General features: G+C 36.5%; 2 protein-coding genes across 2 annotated transcripts in view; one reads left to right on the top strand and one right to left on the bottom strand.

Moving 5' to 3' along the window:
• Window positions 1–858: 858 nt before the first annotated feature.
• LOC112043519 (KRR1 small subunit processome component homolog) lies at window positions 859–2,109 on the bottom strand. The gene has a single exon (XM_024078983.2). The coding sequence runs from the start codon at window positions 1,985–1,987 to the stop codon at window positions 959–961; it is 1,029 nt and encodes a 342-aa protein (XP_023934751.1). The 5' UTR covers window positions 1,988–2,109; the 3' UTR covers window positions 859–958.
• Window positions 2,110–4,192: 2,083 nt separating this feature from the next.
• Window positions 4,193–21,179, top strand: part of LOC112043563 (NFX1-type zinc finger-containing protein 1) — a 38,294-nt gene continuing 21,307 nt past the window's right edge. The window contains exons 1-9 of the mRNA XM_024079037.2: window positions 4,193–4,377; window positions 5,221–5,301; window positions 5,576–5,725; window positions 6,814–7,487; window positions 9,458–9,683; window positions 10,148–10,193; window positions 13,288–13,513; window positions 14,384–14,557; window positions 16,075–17,019. Coding sequence (XP_023934805.1) covers window positions 5,244–5,301; window positions 5,576–5,725; window positions 6,814–7,487; window positions 9,458–9,683; window positions 10,148–10,193; window positions 13,288–13,513; window positions 14,384–14,557; window positions 16,075–17,019 — 2,499 coding nt within the window. The 5' untranslated portion in view covers window positions 4,193–4,377; window positions 5,221–5,243. The remainder of the gene's footprint in view (window positions 4,378–5,220; window positions 5,302–5,575; window positions 5,726–6,813; window positions 7,488–9,457; window positions 9,684–10,147; window positions 10,194–13,287; window positions 13,514–14,383; window positions 14,558–16,074; window positions 17,020–21,179) is intronic.

Raw genomic sequence — 21,179 nt, 5'->3', positions numbered from 1 at the left:
AAGGAAAGTCCTTAATTTTTAGAGTTACTGTTTTAAAAATTTGTTTATAAATCATAAATAAATATGAAATACAATATGATTCAAGATTTTTTAAAATTCAACCATAAAATATATAGGGGTTGATGAAAGTTTTCATTGATTACCACTCGGACAAAGTCGCTGGCGTCTGCTAGTTTTACGATAAATTTGATGAAAACTAAAATACACAATTTGTTTAAAAAATATTACAATGGACCATTTCTGGAGCCCCAGATGTGGCTAAGCTTAAGAATCCTAACTTGAAACTTCAACCTGAGGTATATCTGACACCTGTTAGCTCACTGGCCTATAATTTCACCAGCAACCTGCAACCCTTCAAACAAAAACAATTAGATTGTTAGGCAACAGAAATATTAAGCATTTTCATAATACTTACTCAGCCAAACTGTCACATAACCAATACTATTCAATTATATATCCTACTATCGGACACCTGTGACTAAGTCCTAATAAAACCCTACTTCTACCCCAAGTGTCCTATGTCCTCCTGGTTCAAAGCGACTTCTTCATAAATTTTTAGCCAAATCGCTTTAGCTGTTCTTGTGTTTATGTTGTTGTTTAAATAGGGCAACTAACATGACTTTTATATATTATATAGATTTAATGTTATAGTGGAAAAGGCCAAGTTTTACACCTAAAAATATTTTGAAAATAAGTCCATATTAGACAGTAAGCCATAAGTTTTGTCACTGTCATTCATATTAGTTCTTAATGACAAAGACAAAACTTGTAAATAAGCTATGCGACTAGCATGTGATTTCAAATAAGCATTTATCCGAAAGTGGTGAAACCAGCTTATAATTTATAAAACTATGAAAATTGTACCTGATTCAGATAAGTTTAATTTCACAAAAAATACAGACTTCAAAATAAAAATAATGTATTACAGAGATAGTATTTACATTGAATTTTAAAGCTATCATTTCTTAGTCATAGATTTATTAAGCTTTGAAACTTTTTTCATTTTTGCTTTAAACTGATCAATATTGATTATAGGCTCTTCTAGAGTTTTAGATGGGGTAGCAACTTTTTCCTCTGGCGGTATAAAGTCCTTTTTCCTCTCCTCTTGTCTTGCTTTCTTGGCTTGCAATTGTTTTTCATCTTTGTCATAGAGCCGCTTTGCTTTTTTCTGTTCATCTTTCAGGAAATATTCACCCGAAGCCAACTCACGATCAATTTTGCTCTCAGTCTGAGGTGGTGGGAATGGAGTATATGGTTTCTTTTTGACTTTATTTTTAGGTTGTTTCCTTGGAACATTTTTACTTTTGAACTTAGGTAGAAAGCGATCCCAGCTTTCATTTTTGAGCCTCGAATCTTTCATCAACTCTCTTTTGATCATTAGACTTTTAATATTATACATTGGATGTATGTTTTTCATTGTATCCTCGACTATTCTTCTCACCTGTACGAGTCCTTTATATGGGCCGACTGCTGACACTGTATTACCTTGTACTAGGACATAGCAATCGGTTAGCAATTCAATTGACTTCAGCGTTACACCGTTGGGCCCAATAAGTCGCTGGCGCCTTTTTAAAAATGTTTCTTTCTTTCTTACATATGAATTGATTTTTATAATATCACTACCTATCTCATCGTCTAACACTCTAACTGCTTGTTCAAATGGAACACTACGAGATAACAATTTCATAAAATCCCTTGCTTTAATAATGATATATGGATCCCAAGTTTTTCGTGTTGTTTTCACAGTTAAACTTCCTTCTATAAGATCTAATTCAGCTATTATATGATGATCTTTTAAAATCTTCTGTACTAAAGGCCAGCATTCTTTTAGATATTGTTCTCGATATTTTGGAAATAGAGTAGCGAATTTACTTTCTTCTAATAGCCCATGTGGATTGTCCTCTTGTGTAAACTTGGGTGTTTTCATAGCCCAAGCATTCTCAATTGGACCAGTTTCTTTTTGCTCTCTATCATCTATGTCTTCCATAATAAATATATCTCACGTATTTTTTAAATATCTATATACAATGTCTAAATTGAAATTTAAAAACACTAATGTATTTTTAAGGTTATCTTTTTTGACGTCTGTCGATGTCATTGTCAACGTCTGTCGTCTGTATTGGTTTTGGTTATGTCCACAGACAAGAAATTTAGTTATGTCGCACAATACCCGTAGAGAGAGGATCGCACGGACTTACAACTTAGACCATTTAAATAACAGGACCTGCCTCGCTAACCGTTACCCCTATGGCAAAGATCAAAAATCTATGATCTATCGCGTTTATAAAAACTGTTGCTACAGAATCGATGTTTCATTGTTGTAATCGTTTTCGTCGTGTAAAGAGCTCCCTAAAAATGCCGGCTTGTGTAGTTAAATGGCATAAAAACGGTCAAACGTTGTAGTTGTAGTTTAGTAAAAGATGGAGTAACGTTTCATTTGAAAGTATTTAAACCTTAATTTTATCAAATTTGCAATAAAAACAATTTATAAAAAGAATCTATTCTTTTGACGAAACAGTCAAACATCGATCAGTAATCGAATATTCTATGTATTTAATCTGTGGATAGTCTAAGCAATGTGTTTGTTAGTCTGTGTAAAAATTACTTATGTGTGTATTGCGAGTCAAATTTATAGTTGTGTGTAGTGTACGGACACAGATATGATGGTGATAAATATTTGTGTCTGAGTTGACCTCGTCCCCCTCAAAAAACTACAGACAAGTTTGTTGGAGAACTTGGCTGCGTTATAAGTCCTTAGGTATTTGGTCTGAGTTAGGACCATAGAGCAGTTGGTTCCTATGATTGGTCCTACAAAGGAATTATCCTTGAACTTGGATACTTATTTATATAATTTGTCTGAGGGTGGTACTACTTGGAGTATATATTCTTTGGTTGGTACTCTAGAGCACTCTAGAGACTTTTTGGATTGTTATTTCCCCAAATGATTCATAAAGTGTTGCTATATATATCCAAAATATATTTTCCTTTTTATCGGGTACCATAAATATTTTTTTATTCTGTTAATTAATTTATTTTACCCTGTAACTAGTTTGTGAAAGATTGTACTTAGTACTTAACTTTAATTCTCCCCCTCAATATCGGTTCGCCTCGCCCGATTACACTTTTCGCAACGCATCAACAATTTTTATTTCTTTCTTACGGTACGGTAGTCAGTAGGTATTTCGGTTTCTCTAAAATAAAACCATAGATTTTTAATTTAAAAACCAAAAAGAAGCTGTTTTTTGGTCTATAATCCATACGAATATTATAAATGCAAAAGTAAGTCTGTTGGTTTGTCTATCTGTCTGTTACCTTTTCACGGCTAAACGGCTGAAACGATCAAGATGAATTTTGGTATAGTGACCTTGGAGCAGAACAAAGCTACTTTTTGTCCTTAAAATAAAAATAGAAGGGGTGAATTATGGATTAAAAATGAATTTGCATAAATCGCTTACTTGCTAATTTTTACTAGTATTTTTTTAGATTTACTAGAGCTTTTCTTTTTATTTGACTAGGCTTTTGATGTCGGTTATTTATTGATAACGGCTGAATATTATATTTATATCTTTTATTCATGTTTACATTACGGTAATAGCGTATTTATATACGTATATTCACTATCGTTTAAATGTAATGATAAATAAATGGGGATGAAAGCTTGCACTAATTTTTCGCAGATGAAGTCGTGGGGGTCCTCTAGGACGTACAACATCTTCATCATGAGCCATTATGCATCCACTGCTAAGCATAGGCCTCTTTTACGTAACGCCAGTCCGTTATAATTTTGGCTTTTAGCATCCAAACCATGCCAGCCATCTTCCGAAGGTCGTCGCTCCACCTAGTGTGGGGGGTCCCATACTTCGCTTACCTAGACGCAGTCTCCAGTAATGAGCCTTAGGACTCCAACAACCATCGCCATCGGTCGTCCGACAGACATAACCCAAAGCCCACTGCCACTTAAGTGTACCAGACCTGAGAGCTACGTCGGCTACTTTCGTTCTTTGTTGAATCACTTCGTTTCGGATTATATACCTCAAAGAGATTCGAAGCATAGCTGTCTCCATAGCATGCTGAGTGACTTGGAGTTTGTGGAATAGCCTCGCAGCTCGCTGTCAGTATCCCATGTTTCGAAGTTATCATAGGTAGAACGCACGCACAGTTTAATTAGGGTAATCTCAAATTATGTATTGCAATACTCCCAACGAGTCGATCAGGCGATCATGAAATTGAATAGAACGCCGACGAGTACAATTTTGTTTTGTGATTTTGTCATTGTTTTCAGTTTTCTTTGCTGCAGTGTACGTGCAGTGTTGTGGAAATAAAATTGGCTTTTCAATATTCATAATTCATTCTAGAGCATTGTTCCTTAATATTATGGTAAGTTCTAACTACCTAGAATTTAGTTACAGTATTATTATTTAGAATTTGTACGTACAATTAATTTTATATTCCTAATGCTACTGTGACTATTACACTAGGTAAAGAACGTTAGGTGTGCGTTAGGTTAGGTACCTACCTATTGTAGGATACTTATAATTATCTAATCCTAATTTGATTCGTTTTGAAAAAGTTCGTAGGCTGCGAGTAGGGTGACCAAGTTACACTTACTTTATTTTTTGGATTTTTAAAATTTTTATATCTTGAATTTGTTGTTTTTAATGCTGCGATTATTTTGAGAATCTGATTTTTGTTAAATATTGCGGAATGAATTATCCCTCAATCAAATCAAAGTAGATTTTTTTTGTTGAATTATCCAAAATTCACTCTACAGATTTTTTCATTAAAATACGTACCTACCTACGTAGGTTTGTATTGTAGACGTATATATGTAATTAAAGCTACTAAAGAGGTACGTACATAGTTTCGTAGGTATTGCGTCAGCCACTGCAGTATGCGCTGTTTCACTCAACTGTTCTCATTATACCTATACCTATATTTTATATTTTTAAAAGGAGGTATCCTTAGGTCAGCCAGTCACGATCAAGTAATCTCACATTCCTGCAGCGCTAATGGCTTGACGTCAGATAAAACTGATCGTGTGTTGGGCGCAATCATGGCATGATGTCATACACATCGCGACCAACACACGATTAGTTTTATCGGTTAAGGTACCTCACCTACTTACTTAATAGGTATATTTATTGCATGACCGTGACCGTGATTGAGTAAAATTAAAAATATACTAACTCTAGACTTAAATAAATATTTATTTATTTCCAGAAATTGAATGGTAAACTTTAGTAATGGAGGAAGAACACCAGACTTGGAAATTCAGAGATGGTGAAGGAGGACGAGGGCGTGGTAAGCATACCTACACCTTTGTAGGGGCCAGTGGCGTGTTCTTCATGTATGTTTGCCGGTTAAAATAATATGTTGTTCAGGGTCACCACTTTGCCAGTTATAATATGTTGTTACGATTAGATGGCATTTAAATAAAAGGCGTGTTCACGTTAGGAGGTTTACTGATCGACTATTTTAAAGTCGAAGTTACTTGACTATCACCGCTTTCATCTCGATGTTATTTATAATAGGTACTTACTAAATCTTCTTCTAACTGTAGTTATTTTGTTTGCAGGTCATCGCAGGGGTAGACCTGGTAACAGAGGCGCTGGTAGAAACCCGAGGCATCAGTCTCTTAGCGGTCGAAACACTAATAATAATAGATTGTACCGCATGGGTTCGGAGCAAACTTTAGATCCAAACCATCCCACGTTATTTGATAGATGTAGGTATTTCTATTTTAATTTGTTACATAGGTCAATAAAAGAAAATACAAATCGTTCTTGTGGTATCTGAGGGATATTAAATTAAAAAATTTCTTATTATCTAGTAGATATACTGGAAATTAATATTTAAAGGAAATATTTTTATGAAAATTAATTTTTTTCTTACCTACTTTATGTATATAGGACGCGCGACGACTTATTGTAGGGTAAGATCCTACAGCGATCTGACACAGCGTATTTTATTTTATTTAAGATGAAACCTTTCCTACGATTTTTGAAAGACCCCCTCGAATTTTCCAGGATCCCATTATCAGATCCTGACATTATGACAATGAGATCACCTCAGCACACACCATATCAAACAAAAAAGTATTATCCAAATCTGTCCGATCTTCGAGTAATCATGTAACAAACATGAAAATTTTCTTTTAGTTACCTTTATCACCTGATAACTGCCCAAGCGTCACAGTCAAGTGTTCACAAACACGCAGGTGTTCAAAGCATATATAGGTAGGTAGGTATGGGACGCTACTGAAAACCTAAGGTTTCATCTTTGTGAAAATAAACTGTCAGATCGCTCACGTTAATTAGCCACCTTCGTAATTGTATAAAAGCTGAAACTTTGTCAGCTCGTGCTCCTACCATAGATGTAACTCTAACTACACTAAGGCAGACAACTATGGAAACATTGTGGTCTAGGTAGGTATTATCAGAGTATTTCAGTATAGTTCTTGTATATTTTCTTCGGGATTAAATGAAAAGCCATGTTTTTAGTCGCCACAGACATTGTGGCGGATTTGTCAAGAAGCTAAGTCTCTAGCGACTAAGGAAACTATTTCGTATATTAATGCGAATAGATATTACTGGCGGACTCAGCCTTCAATTTCAGCTTCTATTAAATGAGAAAGGTCTGGCCATAACAGAATTTCGTTCTATATGCGCCAAAGTAAGTTTGCATATATATTAAATACTGCTTACACCCTTTAAGTCCTGTCGCGATCTGTACCCAATGACTCCATTAAAACCCTTCTAATTTATCACTTACTCTGGAACTTTCAATCTAAATTATGTATTTCATACATTTCAGTTACGCCCAATGTCGGGGGACATCGCGTGGGACCACCGCCCCAGCGTCCTAATACAAATACTAATAACGACAACCAACACAGGAGACAAAATAACAGTTCAAGACCCAATGATCGCACCAATGATCAGGGTTTTCGTTCAAGAAAACCCCAAACTATGGGCTTTTTGATGCTACAAAACCTTGCTAAATCAGATAGTAAGGAAATCATATCTCAAATTAACGATAAAAAGGAAGCATTCATGCATCTCTTACAATCACCTATAGAGAGGACGGATATATTTGCTTTGATTTTAGAATTATTGGCGAAGATTTGCCAGTCCTCTTTTGATCAGATAAAACTGACAATCCTGTTGGACGTATGCAATTCGCCATTTATATCTAGCTTGCGAAATTACATGATGGATCTGCCGTATGTTGAACGCAAGTCCGCTAACAACATGTATTGGAAAAGTCCAAATGAATTTTGGGAAAACTTTTTGAAGTTCTGTGATTGCTTAACTACTTTATCCCCATCAACAGCTTTTACTAAATGCAGGTCTCTCATAGAAGGAACTTCTAAAGTGTGTTTGGAGACTTTGGCTGAAAGACACAGTTATCAATTACCTGACAATTGCAATTTGATACTGATAAAATTACGCGAAGCAATGACAGAGCACGAAAAAGAGAAAACAGTGGTAAGTAACTGATAATACTGAAACTACTCTTTAGATTGATAACAATAGAAATCTAATATTGATATGATAATATAGAAGTTGGTATGATATCTATAATTAAACAATTATTGTGTTGAATTTATGTAGTTACCTACATAATGAACTTCAAACCAGATTAATTAATTGTTGCTGTCATATTGGCTACCTTTAAGTAAAATTATATGTTTTGTATTACCCTAGTATTTAAGACAATTTAGTTCCATTTGCATATGATTTAGTTGGTGGTCCAAACAAATAAATTTATAGAAAAAGAGAAGAGACGAGAAATTTATAGAATTGTATTAGCCTAGTAAGAGAGATCAGATGATACGCTATTTGAAGGTGACAAATCTGAACAACCATTTGGTCCAACCATGTAAATGTCGTAGCCATACAGTTAGATTCGCTAGGTAATTGGGCGCCTAGACCGTTCATTCAATACTCCACAGCTCCAGCTCATATGTTATGTCAATAAAAATCACACCATGTACGAAATGAGGTAAAAGATATTTAATTCAAAAATAAATTAAGGGACTTCCTGGACGAAAAGTGCTACTACGCGGTAAATGACTACATGAATGGTAAAGAAAATAAAAAATAAAATCGGTCGTGTCGTGTGAGTGATAGGGATCACTCACACGACAACTAAGGCTTCCTCCAAACTGGGTATCCATAACTTGCATTATGTAAACGCTTAGAGGTAGGGCAACTGCTAATCAAATTTTATAATCTTGCTTTCTGGTGTGTCTTAATTTGTGACTTCATGGTCACCCTAACCAAACGTCAAAATCTACAGATTCATGATAAAAGTATCTGTCATTATTAGATAACTGAGTACCTTCAACCATGTTTTAAATTAAATGTTGTTATCATTGTGTTGACTTCTCCTATAGTCTATACTAACGGTTTCGTTCAGTACCGGTGTTGAATAAACGGACGGCGTTAAAGCGGCTAGGCGTCTTTAAGGATGATAATAGTTTTTAAATTGTATATAAATTAGGAGTATGCTAATAGTAAAGCAATTTTCTAAAAGTAACAGGATACTTGCGATCATTACTTTCGGAGCTACAGGGATTTAAAGGGTCAGATTTGCGGTGCTACCACGGATCCCTGAAAAACGTCCCATACAAAATGGCACGAATTCATGAAGTTGTTAATTCGCTGATCGTTAGATTTGTAAGGGCCTTCAAAGAAAATTACAAATATCTTTGGTATTTGTGCGTTTATGTTTATAGTCCAAATAAGTATTGAAAACTGACACGTTTAATATAAGGAACCTAAAAATATATGAATTTACATCTAATTCTTGTACGGTAACAAGAATTTTGAAATATTAAAATCTTATTTATTTTGCAAACATCCAGTAATTCTTTGTTTTTTACATATTAATTAGTTATCATTGACCTTATTTTGACGGCCTCCGTGGCGCAGTGGTATGCGCGGTGGATTTACAAAACGGAGGTCCTGGGTTCGATCCCCGGCTGGGCGGAGATTTTCTTAATTGCTCCAGGTCTGGTTGGTGGGAGGCTTCGGCCGTGGCTAGTTACCACCCTACCGGCAAAGACGTACCGCCAAGCGATTTCGTGTTCCGGTACGATGCCGTGTACAAACCGAAAGGGGTTTGGATTTTCATCCTGCTCCTACCAAGTTAGTCCGCTTCCATCTAAGACTACATCATCACTTACCATCAGGTGAGATTGTAGTCAAGGGCTAACTTGTAAAGAATAAAAAAAAATTACCCGAATGAGTAATAAAAAACATTATATTCAAACCTAGTCATCATCCCAATTCAACCAGATGGCTGCGGCATAAAGTATATACGAAAACCGAAAGATGAAAGAATCTATGTTGTAGGTACATACATTTTCAGTACAAAATTGATATCTGTAGGATACGATTAGAATAATTTAATGCTGTGCTTAAATTGACATCAGCCCTCATTCAATCAACAGATTGCGAGCCAGCGCAAAAACCCGCGTTTGGAAGATGAAGCACAAGAGCCGCCTGAGAACTTTAGGGAGCTTAGTGTTATACCTCGACGAGGCGACTTGATCGATGAGCGCGCTTACCTCCGCGCCAACGTCGTGAAGGGCGGATATCGGGACGTCGAACACTATCTTGACGTGCAGTTTAGATTGTTCCGCGAAGATTGCTTCGGCCCGCTTCGAGAGGGGATCCGTAAGTTTTTTTTTCGAAAATCTCATTAGACGGGTCTACACAGAGCGAGCTGCCTCGCGAGGCACTTGCCGCGCGGGGTTGCTTGTTCTATTCTATGTAGACTTGCCTCGGCCGAGGAAAGCACGCGAGAAAAAAGGCTTTTTGTTTTGCTCAAAGCAAAGGAGCCTCAGTCGTTTGCCGCGGACACTCTGAACGCACGCCTGTTTCGTGCCTAGCTAGAGCTTAATAATTATGGATAAAGATCAGTGTTGGAAATTAATATCTCTCTATGATGAGAGACACCTGGCTATGGAATGCAAGTCAAACCCCTAAACCCTAGGGGTAGGGTAGTGGTAGGGTAGGAGTAGGGTAGGGATAGGGAAGAAGTGCACATAAGTCAAAGCTAAGCTTTGGTAGCTTTGGGAGCCAGTATTATGTAACTAATCAGTTATTTCATCGTTTTTATCATGTAATTTTAATTACAGGTCAGTTTATACACGATCCAACAAAAAGGAAATACGACCACATAAGGTGAGTTCAATGTTTAATCTGCTTAGAGTTAATTATACTAGTTACAAGTACAGTTAGTATTTAATGTGAATATCTTTTACGTAACGTACGTACGTGATATGAGTATTATTTTCTTTTTATTATATCTTTATATTTTATGTAAGTTCTAGCGGACGCCCGCGACTTCGTCCGCGTTTTTCAAAAATCACACGGGAACCATAGATTTTTCCGGGATGAAAGTATGTGTTAATCCAGAGTGAAATCTATTTCTATTTCAAATTTCAGTCAAATCGCTTCTGTAGCCGCAGCGTAAGGGAGAAACAAACATACACACCCACTTACACACAAACTTTCGCCTTTATAATATTAGTGCGATTGTAAGAAGTAAAGTTGTGTGGTTGTAGGGGGTTATTTCTGGATCTACGCAACCGATTTTAAAAATTCTTTCACCAATAGAAAGCTACGTTACTTGCGAGTGTCATAAGCTATGTTTTTACTCCGTGTTCCTACGGGAACAGGAGCTATGTCGGTGAAACCGCGGGGCGTATTTTAGCGGCATTTTTTCGTCTTTTACAAAATATTGTATTATCTCCGAAACTATATGACTAATTAACATACTGTAAATGGCAAGTCTTTAACCGACTTCATAAAGGAGGAGGTTCTCAATTTGGTCGGTATTTTTTTTTATTATGTATGTACACCGATTACTCAAAGACGCCTGGACCGATTACAAAAATTCTTTTTTTGTTTGAAATTCTTTTTTTGATACACGGTCGGTGTATAGTCCCAATTTGGTCCCATTGCCATCATGTCAAGATCTGATGATGGAATCTTGGAGAAATTGAGGGGAACTTTCGAAAATTATATGAGTGTCTAGTGTGTTCGTAAACATTTCCATTTAGTACTTTTAAGCACTACAATTTCATTAAGGTTTAAAATCGATCTGATGATGGAGCCATAAAACAGACGAGGGAACTCCTCGGCGATTTACAGCAGTTACCTTGTGTTTGGACTTGATAAATTTGTATTAATGAGAACTTTCCACATAGATAGGTTGTGACTGTCATTTAGGGGTTTGGTGATGAAGACCAAGGACAATTATTAAGGGAACTCCTTAACAGTTTACAGTAACTACCTTGTGTTTGGCCTTGATTAATTCGTATTGTTGAGAACTTTCTACCTAGATGAGTTGTGTCTATTATTAGGGGTCTGATGATGAAGACCAAGGTCAATTAAGGGAACCCCTTAACGGTTTACGGCAGCTACCTTCTGCTTGGGCTTGATTAATTTGTATTGCTGAGAATTTTGTACCAAGATGGGTTGTGACTGTCATTAGGGGTCTGATTTACACTAAAAATGGAAAAATAATAAAAAATTTAATAAAAAAATACAACCGACTTCAAAACCTAAAAACGTACCCACTAAACTAAAAAGCGAAAAATAACATCATAATATGTTCTACCTGCTGATCAGTATGAAGGCGGTGCTTAGCCGGTGTTGTTTTAATTTAAGTGTGGTCACATTTACAGTGTGGTGCACAGTAACACCACCAGAAAAAAAGAACCACAACACGAAGAGTCGCTTATTGGAGTGACTGTTCGCTGATCACTGATAGATGTAACTGAAAAAAAAAAGTTTAGTTTAGCATGTGTTTTACTCATTCATAGGTCCATTGTCCATGCTATTTCTATTTACGAGTAGGTATTTACTGATAATGTTATCGGCATGGGCGCTAAACATTACACGCTGCATTGAAACCTACCATGGCGACGTTAGATCAAACCACAGAAAACATATAATACACATATGTACAATGTACAAGCTTTGATGTCGTTGACGTCATGCTGGCTTGTGAGTGGCTAGCTTCAGCTATACGAGACTCTTATCGTGTCCGAGTCGAGAAGTGAATAGATTAGTGGAAAGTAGTATATATAGTATCTAAATGTTACTATGTGTTTTAATGGTAGGTAATCTATACTAATATTATAAAGCTGAAGAGTTTGTTTGTTTGATTGAACGCGCTAATCTCAGGAACTACTGGTCCGATTTGAAAAATTCTTTCAGAGTTAGATAGCCCATTTATCGAGGAAGGCTATAGGCTATGTATTATCCCTGTATTCCTATGGGAACGGGAACCACACGGGTAAAACCGCGCGGCGTCAGCTAGTTAAATAATAAACAAACACGAACTACCTATGCAGTCCCATTAAGGAGCCTGCAAGGAAGAAATTATGAATAACATTCAAATGCCTATTATCCATATTCCAATCATCTATTCGTTAGAATAGATACTTATTTGTAAAAAAACATGTGCATGTGCGAAGTTAAGTCATAAGAACTAAAATCCCAAGACTTAAAAAATCTATATCTAGAATCTACGAGTATACTTATATTAAAACAATTTTTTTTTTTTTTTTTTATTTTTGTCTGTCTGTTCGTATTTTTGGTGACCAGGCATCACGCTGAAACTGAAAACAAGAAAATTAAAAAAAAACATTTTTGGCGTATCGATTATAGGTAATGTTTTCCAAATAAAATTTTCAAAGTTCAATGTACAGAATTTGACCTGTTACAGTTTTATTAAAGTTCGTTCTAGCGATCGCCCGCGACTTCGTCCGCTTGAAAATTCACCTCCATATTTCACCCCCTTCTTATTTTATTTTCGTGACAAAAACTTCATTTTTCAAATGGAACTTGATAAATGCAGGACTTTCCATAAAAATTTTCAACCTCTATTTCACCCCTCTTCTGATTTTATTTTCGGAATATGAGACGAATATCTTAGCATTCCATGGATTCACAGGTGCCGGGTCCATCGCGTGGTAGAGAGAAAAACAAGGAGCAAAGTCCAGGACTTGTGACTATTGGACGTAGGGTTAAGGAATTCGTTGACGATCGATCAACACTCCCCTTCTCCGCTCGTGTTGTTCTCCTGCTTAGCCAATCCTGTAACATCCTCCGTAATATGGTCTCAAATCGTACCAAGTTTTATTTAAATTCATTCAGTAGTTACAGCGCGATGCCTGGTCAACAAAAACACGTATGGAAAATCAAATTATAAATTCATTATCAAATTATATAATTATTTATTGTGATTCTTTATTATTTATTTAAGAGTGTTCCGGAACGTAAAGTTCGTTGAGCCATATGTATCGTCGCAGAAAGTTGGCTCATTGGTAGAATTCGATGCGAGCACAAAGAAACGTTTTAAAAAAATGAACTGGGCTCACAACAAGCGTTTCATTTTCGGATCACTCGTTTTGTTCACGAAGGACAATTGTAAGACGTTAATTGTGGCGACAATACTGGACAGAGACCTTAAATATCTTGATAAAGGAATGGTAAAGCTTTATTGATTTTTACTCTTTTTATTATGTTAATAGCCTTATACTTTTCTCAGGTGGAAACCTACTTAATATGATACATTATTAAATACATATAATAATACAAGTAGATTATATTTGGCGGTATCCGTGGCGCAGTGGTATGCGCGGTGGATTTACAAGACGGAGTTCCTGGAGGTTCGATCCCCGGCTGGGCCGATTGAGGTTTTCTTAATTGGTCCAGGTCTACCTAGTGGGAGGCTTCGGCCGTGGCTAGTTTACCACCCTACCGGCAAAGACGTACCGCCAAGGGATTTAGCGTTCCTATACGATGTCGTGTTGAAACTTTAAGGGGTGTGGATTTTCATCCCACTCCTGATAAGTTGGCCCGCTTCCATCTTAGATTGCATCATCACTAACCATCTGGTGAAATAGTATAGTGGCTAATTTGTAAAGAATAAAAAATAAAATATTTTAGCAACCTTTGATTAAAATAAGCCCCTTTAATCTGAAGATGGGTACGATAGATAGACCTACCTCTTAAAAACATGAAAGTCAGTCGATGCTCCTACCACACATTACCGTGGAGTTTGGACCGTGATGGCTTTGGGAGGTAGCAGGTTTCAAAGGTCCCCCTCAACTCTTAACCATAGCATGATAATAATTCATGTGGAAAAAATATAAAAAAATACGGTTTCTATTTGAACTGTCGAGGGCTCGGACCCCTGAAATCTATCACCTTCCAAAGTTAAGTGCATGGTTGAAGCAAACTTTCCGTTTTTAGATATTTTGAGTATCTCAATCTACTACTTCTTGCGTATCGAAACTGAATGCAACTTTGTAAATCAACGATGAGAAACTTCTCAATAATTGTTTACATAATTTCAGATTCCAGTATCAATGGTTGATGCAGAAAATGGAGATGATTTGTATAAAAACGAGACGTACACTATGATTGAAAGCGAAGTATACTTTGAACCGTATTATCATGTACTTAAAGCTATGCAAGATCCTGCTTTTCCGAGACATATAGCTATGCAAAAATATATTGTTGAAGTCAACGTAAGTGTCATTTGACTATATGGTAGATACTAATAGATATGTATGATATCCACATAAAACACCATAGACTAAAACCCAGTGTCAGCCAGACATTCGTCATTTTAAACAGTTGAAAGTTTGTCGGCATAAGCTTCTACCTTATGTAAGGACCCGGTCAAGCTTCGCTTTGACTAGTGTGCGCTTCTTCCCTACTCTCACCCTACCCCTGCCCCTACCCTATCCCTACCCTACCCCTACACTACCCTTCCCCTATTCTACACTACCCTTACTCTATCCCTACCCAACCCCTATCCTGCCCCCTACCGTACCTACCTAACCTAAACCTAACATACTCCTACCCCCTACCCTAGCCCTACCCTACCTCTGTGTACCAATTTTTAACTTCGTACCTTAAAAACTGAAGTCATGGTTTTTTTCTTTCTACCTTGAAAATTGCCGAATGCTCCATACAATCCTTCATCCCCCATTTTAGGGAAGTGGGGGGGGGGGCTATATAAATAAAAAGTAGCCCATGTCACTCTATCCTTTCAACTATCTCCACTTAAAAAACACGTCAACTACGTGTTACGTCAACACTTAATTAAAAAAAACACGTCAATTCATCACTCCGTTTTGCCGTGAAAGACGGACAAACAAACAGACACACACACTTTCACATTTATAATATTAAAATAGTCAATAGTATGGATGGAGCCAATTATGAAGTTTGGACTGTGTTTACTTTTTTGTTTTTATCTTTAAAATTGTGTAAGTGGCTTCTTAATGGGACCTCAGCGGCGTCACCGGGGGTTTTGGGCATTGCAGAAGCACCGCCTGGTGGGGCCCGAAAGTAGGAGCAGAAGATGTGGGTGGAACGACCGTCTAAGGGCGTCTCCTCTGAGAGTTGGTCCTCGACTCAATGGGCCATTCTGGAAGTGTTTTGGCCTTAGTGTATCAGTCCGGGTGGGTTAAACCCACGTCCGGGTGACGTCAGATATCGGGGACGTCGTCTTCACCGGCGAAGACGCTGTGTAGCTTATGTTTGGGAAGCATTGTTGGTCGATATGTCGTCATCAGGATCGTAAAGGACGTTTTTCGGGCGTCTAGATCTACTTACAATCGGCGTTGGGATCAACCCGCTAAGTATGTATGTTAGTACAATTTTTTTATATTTTCCTTGGCTCCTTCTAGTCCAAACTCCATAATTGGCTTCCGTTCTGTAGGAGGTAGGAGCATGAGCTGACAAACTTTCAGCTTTTATAAAGACGAAGGTTGACGGTGGCTCTCCGACTTTTTTGTTTTTAAATGACAAGTTAGCGTTTGATTTAATGCGAAAATACATTTGATAAATTAATAGATATTTTATATATTACTACATTTTATTGTAGCCGTTGCCTGCTTCAATCTTTACTTACGTCTGTGAGTTTTGGTTCGTGTCAATCATAATATAATCCAAACTAAAAACTGCCATGAGAAAGTGTCTTGTAAAAAAATTCATAAAAGATTTTCTTTAATAAAACCAATTTCATTATCCGCAGCCTGAGCCCCAGCATCCAGCATACGTCAATGAAGAGAGGTCATATATTGTTGAAACAGAACTCAATTTGAATGCAAAATTTAAAGTGTTAGATTTTAACACTTGGCCAAGCAGTGACGAATTAAACTTCAATGACAGTCAATATGAAGCTTACAAAATGGCTCTTACCCATGAGTTTGCAGTTATACAAGGCCCTCCTGGAACCGGCAAGACATATTTGGGTGTAAAAATAGCTAAGACGTTAATACAAAATCTAAAGGCTACAGGAAATCTTCTACTTTTAGTGTGCTACACTAATCATGCTCTAGATCAATTTTTGGAAGCAATTTTACCGATCACCGACTCGATTGTGCGAATCGGCAGTCAGTCTCGTAACGAGGCCATGGAGAAGATCAATTTGAATAATATACGGAAATGTGAACAAAGGACACAAAGTTCAAGTCGCAGACTTTTCTTTGAGAAAAGGCAAGACTTAAAAGAGTCTATTCTTAAATTAAAAAGAGCACAAGAACAGATTGAATCCTTAAACACTAGCGTCCTCAGTTATAAGTATATTAAAAACTTTGTCCCTGAAAGTATTATTCTCGGTGAATTTTATAAAGGAGATAAAGGGAACTTCCAAGATCCCTTAAGCTGTTGGTTGTTTGAAACTGTTGTGTACGATTTCAATGAGCCCATTCATTTAGAAGATGCAGAGAATGAAATTCCTAAATTTGCTTCAGTTGATGATACCAATGATGGAAGAAATTATGTTAGTTTGGACGACTTGGAACTGGAAAATATTGGTGGAACCAACATAAATTTTGAAACTTCGTTCTCGATGAATAAAGCTCAAACGCAGATGAAGTATTTGATGTCTTGCTATAGGAATCCTAAAAATAGAGATGAAGAGTATAATGTGTATAGAGAGATTATTGTGTTGAGATCATTAATGAGAATGTTTAAAGTGAGTCTTAAATTAAGTACTTTTACTAGAAATACTTGTTTATTTTGAGGTAAGGTAACAATTATTTCACCTATGGTTATCAGCGAGTAACATTGTATGCCTCGCGGGATCACCCTCGTTCTCAATCCCGTGAGCATACGGGGTTAAAATTATCCTATGACACTCGCAAATAACGAAGTTTTTGTTAGGACTTGTAGTCCAATAAAACAAAGTGGAACTTGATTAATTCTGTATTAGGTATTAGATCACATCACAATCTATCACGGGCCGACATTACAAAAGTAGACATTACAGGAGAGTGGTTCATAGATTAAAGAGAGTGTTGCCAAAGTTAAATATTGTATTGTTTCCTCAACACCTCCCCTCAATAAAATATTTCCAATAACTAACATTATCCACCTAGCAACACAATTTATCCCTTAATTTTTTAAACTGAATTCCCCCTAATGTTTTAGTGAATAAATCAGCAAGCTGGTCACTGGTATTTATGTATTCTAACTTAATTATTTCCTTTTCTAGCTTCTCTTTAATAAAAGCTTGTTTGATTTCCAAATGCTTAATTCTTGAATTACCAGTGGCCATCTCAGCAATTTTGATAGTGGACTGGTTATCTTCATAAACAGTTATTTTGACCTTAAATCCGAAAGTCAACATAATATCTTTTAGCCAACAAGACTCACTAGTCGCTGAACATAATGCAATATACTCTGCCTCAGTTGATGACAAGGCTACGGTTGTCTGTTTTTTAGAAAACCAAATTATTGAACAACCAAACACCTTAAAAACACACCCTGAAGTTGACTTACGGTCATTACAACCACCCCAGTCACTATCAACATAGCAAACAACATCATTATCATAGTCCTTACTATATATCAAACACAAATGAAGGGTACCTCTTATATATCTTAAAACATTTAACAAAAGTTTATATAGCAGCTGGGATGCACAAGATTGGTATCGACTTAAAATATTAACAACTGCACATATATTAGGTCGAGTTCCCATTGCTGCATACATTAAACTTCCCACTAACTTTCTACATTTATTCTCAATTTCTAAACTCTCTGACTTCTCTCTTTTCAAGATATGAAAATTATAATTTTTATCAATAGGTAACTGCAATGTTTTACACTCTAACATATTGTATTGAGCTAACAACTTAGTTAAATACTCCTTTTGTGAAATAATAGTGATTCCTTTCTCTAAATTTTGTTTTACATTTATTCCCAAATATTTACTGATAGCTCCCATAACTTTCATCTTAAATGTTTTGCACAATACATCTCTGAGCTCACATAATGACTTGTTGCTATTACTAAAATACAAAATATCATCAACATACAATAATAAAAATGTTTTCCTAGGCCCTTCACATTTTGAATACAAACAAAAATCCTTATCACACTGTTTATAACCTAAAGATATCATTACACTATTAAATGTTTCATTCCAATGCTTAGGAGATTTCTTTGTACCATAAATTGCCTTGTTAAGCTTCACATATTTAGTATCTATTCCCTCTGGTAAAATCAAATACAATTCTTTGTCAAGCTTTGAGTTTAAAAACGCTCCACAGACATCCATTTGGTTTATTTCTAATCCTAGCTTAGTAGCAACAGCCACAAAAATCCTAAAAGTATTTAGCTTTGCTACAGGGGCATATAAGTCCTCGTCACATTTCTGTTCAAAACCTCGGGCCACTAACCTTGCTTTATAGCAGTCTGCCTTTTTCTTTAACACCCATTTTGAACTAATTACCTCTTTTCCATCTGGTATTTGATCTACTTCTGTCCACGTGTTATTTTCTTTTAACTGACTAAGTTCATTACTGATAGCCTCTTTCCAGTTTTCAGCCTCATCTGACATTATAGCTTCTTTATAATTTCTAGGTTCTGCAATATACAGATGATAGTCCTGTAGGTACTTTGGCTTTCTTACAGTTCTTGTTTGTCTACTTTCTTGACGAAAATCAAAGCTCTCATCTTGCTCTTCATTTTCACGTCCTACACTCTGGTCCTGAGTAACATCTAGTACTGTACCATTTGCCTCATCCTGGTTCTGTCCATTTCTCTGTGTCTCTGCTTCATTGGTATCAAAGAACTCATCTTCCTCCTCCTCCTGTTCATTATTTTGTAACGGTATATCAAGTGAAATTATATTATCCTTTTCTTGAATATATTCAATATTTTTATCTTTCTGTCCAGTTTGTTCTACAAAAACAATGTCTCTTTTAATATGTACTTCTTTTTTGTCTTCATAGTAAACTCTAAATCCTTTACTTTCATCATAACCAACGAACATAACCTTTTCCCCTTTTATGTCCCATTTCAGTCTGTTTGCCTTTGGTATGTGAACAAATGCATAGTTTCCGAACACTCCACATAAGCTCTGTAAATCAAAATCACGTTTATAAAATGTCTTGTAGGGTGTCTTTTCTCCTTCCCTACTCTTTGAAGTTCTATTCAGCACGTATACTGCAGTGTTCACTGCTTCTGCCCATAGATCCTTAGATAGATTCTTACTTGCAATCATGGACCTGGCTGCTTCTACAATTGTCCTCATATCTCTTTCTGCTTTCCCATTCTGTTGAGGAGTATGCACCACAGTAGTTTGGTGTTGTAAACCATTCTCTTCAACAAACTTTTGCATATCTTTATTGACAAATTCACCTCCATTGTCTGTTCTAATTACTTTAACCTTGAGACCAGTCTGTCTTTCTGCCCAAGTAACAAACAGCTTTATTTTAGCGAATACCTCACTTTTCTTTTCGAGAAAATAAACTGTACGGTAATTAGAAAAGTCGTCTTTTATCAATAAGAAATATCTAGAACCTCCTATGCTCTGCACCTCCATTGGGCCACACACATCAACATGGACCAATTCTAAACAATCTTTGGTATGTTGCTCTCTTTTATAAAAAGGTAATCTGTGCATCTTACCTTCTAAGCACGAAACACATTTAAAACTGTCTCCTGTATAGTTAACATTATTATTTTTTAATACTTGCTTTACATATCCAACACTTTGGTGACATAGTCTCTCCTGCCACTCAGTTAATGTTGCTAATGCTACAACTTCACCACAAGGACTTTTCTTTGCTTTAAGTACATAATAACTCCCTTCACGATGACCTAACGCACGTAATGAATTGTCTTTGTGAATTAAACATTGCCCATTTGAAATAGTTACATTATAACCCTTATTAGTCACACTTGGTATGGAGAACAAGTTAATTTTAATGTCTGGAACATGGAGCACACTGTTTATTGTTGACTCAACATAGTTTTTCCCATTAAACACACTTAGCTTAATATCACCAACACCAACAATAGATAAACGTCTCCCATCTCCAACAACAACAAATCTATTTGAAGTTGACAATGATTTATAGTTAGTGAACAAAGAGCGATCTCCTGTCATATGCTCACTCGCTCCACTGTCAATCACCCAGCACTGATTGAAAGACCTCTTGTCTATGTTATTCAAAAATTCAATCCCAGAATCTGTTGTTAAAGCTGCTGTAAATGCATTACCCAATTTTTCCTTCTTCAATAAGTGTTCTCCTTTCTTTTCTGTGCCTGCACGCTTGGGACACTCAAACTTCAAGTGATCTCTGGAACCACAGACAAAACACCTGCGAACATCAGCCTCACTGGTACAATTTTTAGCCAAATGCTGTGTACTTCTGCAGTTGAAACATTGTTTGACATATCCAGCTCGTCTCTTTACAAATAACGCCATGTTATCCCCTTCTTTATCCTTCTCTCTACTTTTTAACCTTTCCTCTTCAACAAGCAGGCGTGCCACCATGTCATCATATTTTTGTTTTGACATTTCTACTGATTCCCACGCTGATATAAAATGACTGTATTTCTCAGGTAAGGACAGTAAGACTTTGGTGATTAAAAATTTCTCAGACACCTCCTCACCAACCTGTTTTAATTGGCAAGCCATTTCCTGAAGTTTAGCTAAAAATACAGATAATTCTCCATCTTCAAACTTACATTGAAGAAATCTCTGTTGCAGCATCATGGTACTGGTTGCTGATTTTGCTTCAAATACACTGTGTAATTTTAGCCACATGTCAGCCGCCGTCTCGCATGTTAAAACATGTACCATAGCCGCTTCACTCAGCCTTGACACGATAATATTCTGTG

The sequence above is a fragment of the Bicyclus anynana genome, chromosome 14 (assembly GCF_947172395.1).
Source record: "Bicyclus anynana chromosome 14, ilBicAnyn1.1, whole genome shotgun sequence".
Taxonomy (NCBI): domain Eukaryota; kingdom Metazoa; phylum Arthropoda; class Insecta; order Lepidoptera; family Nymphalidae; genus Bicyclus; species Bicyclus anynana.
Note: the sequence above shows the minus strand (reverse complement) of the source record. Positions and strands in the feature narration are given on the sequence as shown.

What these genes read in the sequence shown, in the direction of transcription:
- LOC112043519 (XM_024078983.2), bottom strand. Translation starts at nt 1,987, where the DNA reads ATGGAAGACATAGATGATAGAGAGCAAAAAGAAACTGGTCCAATTGAG.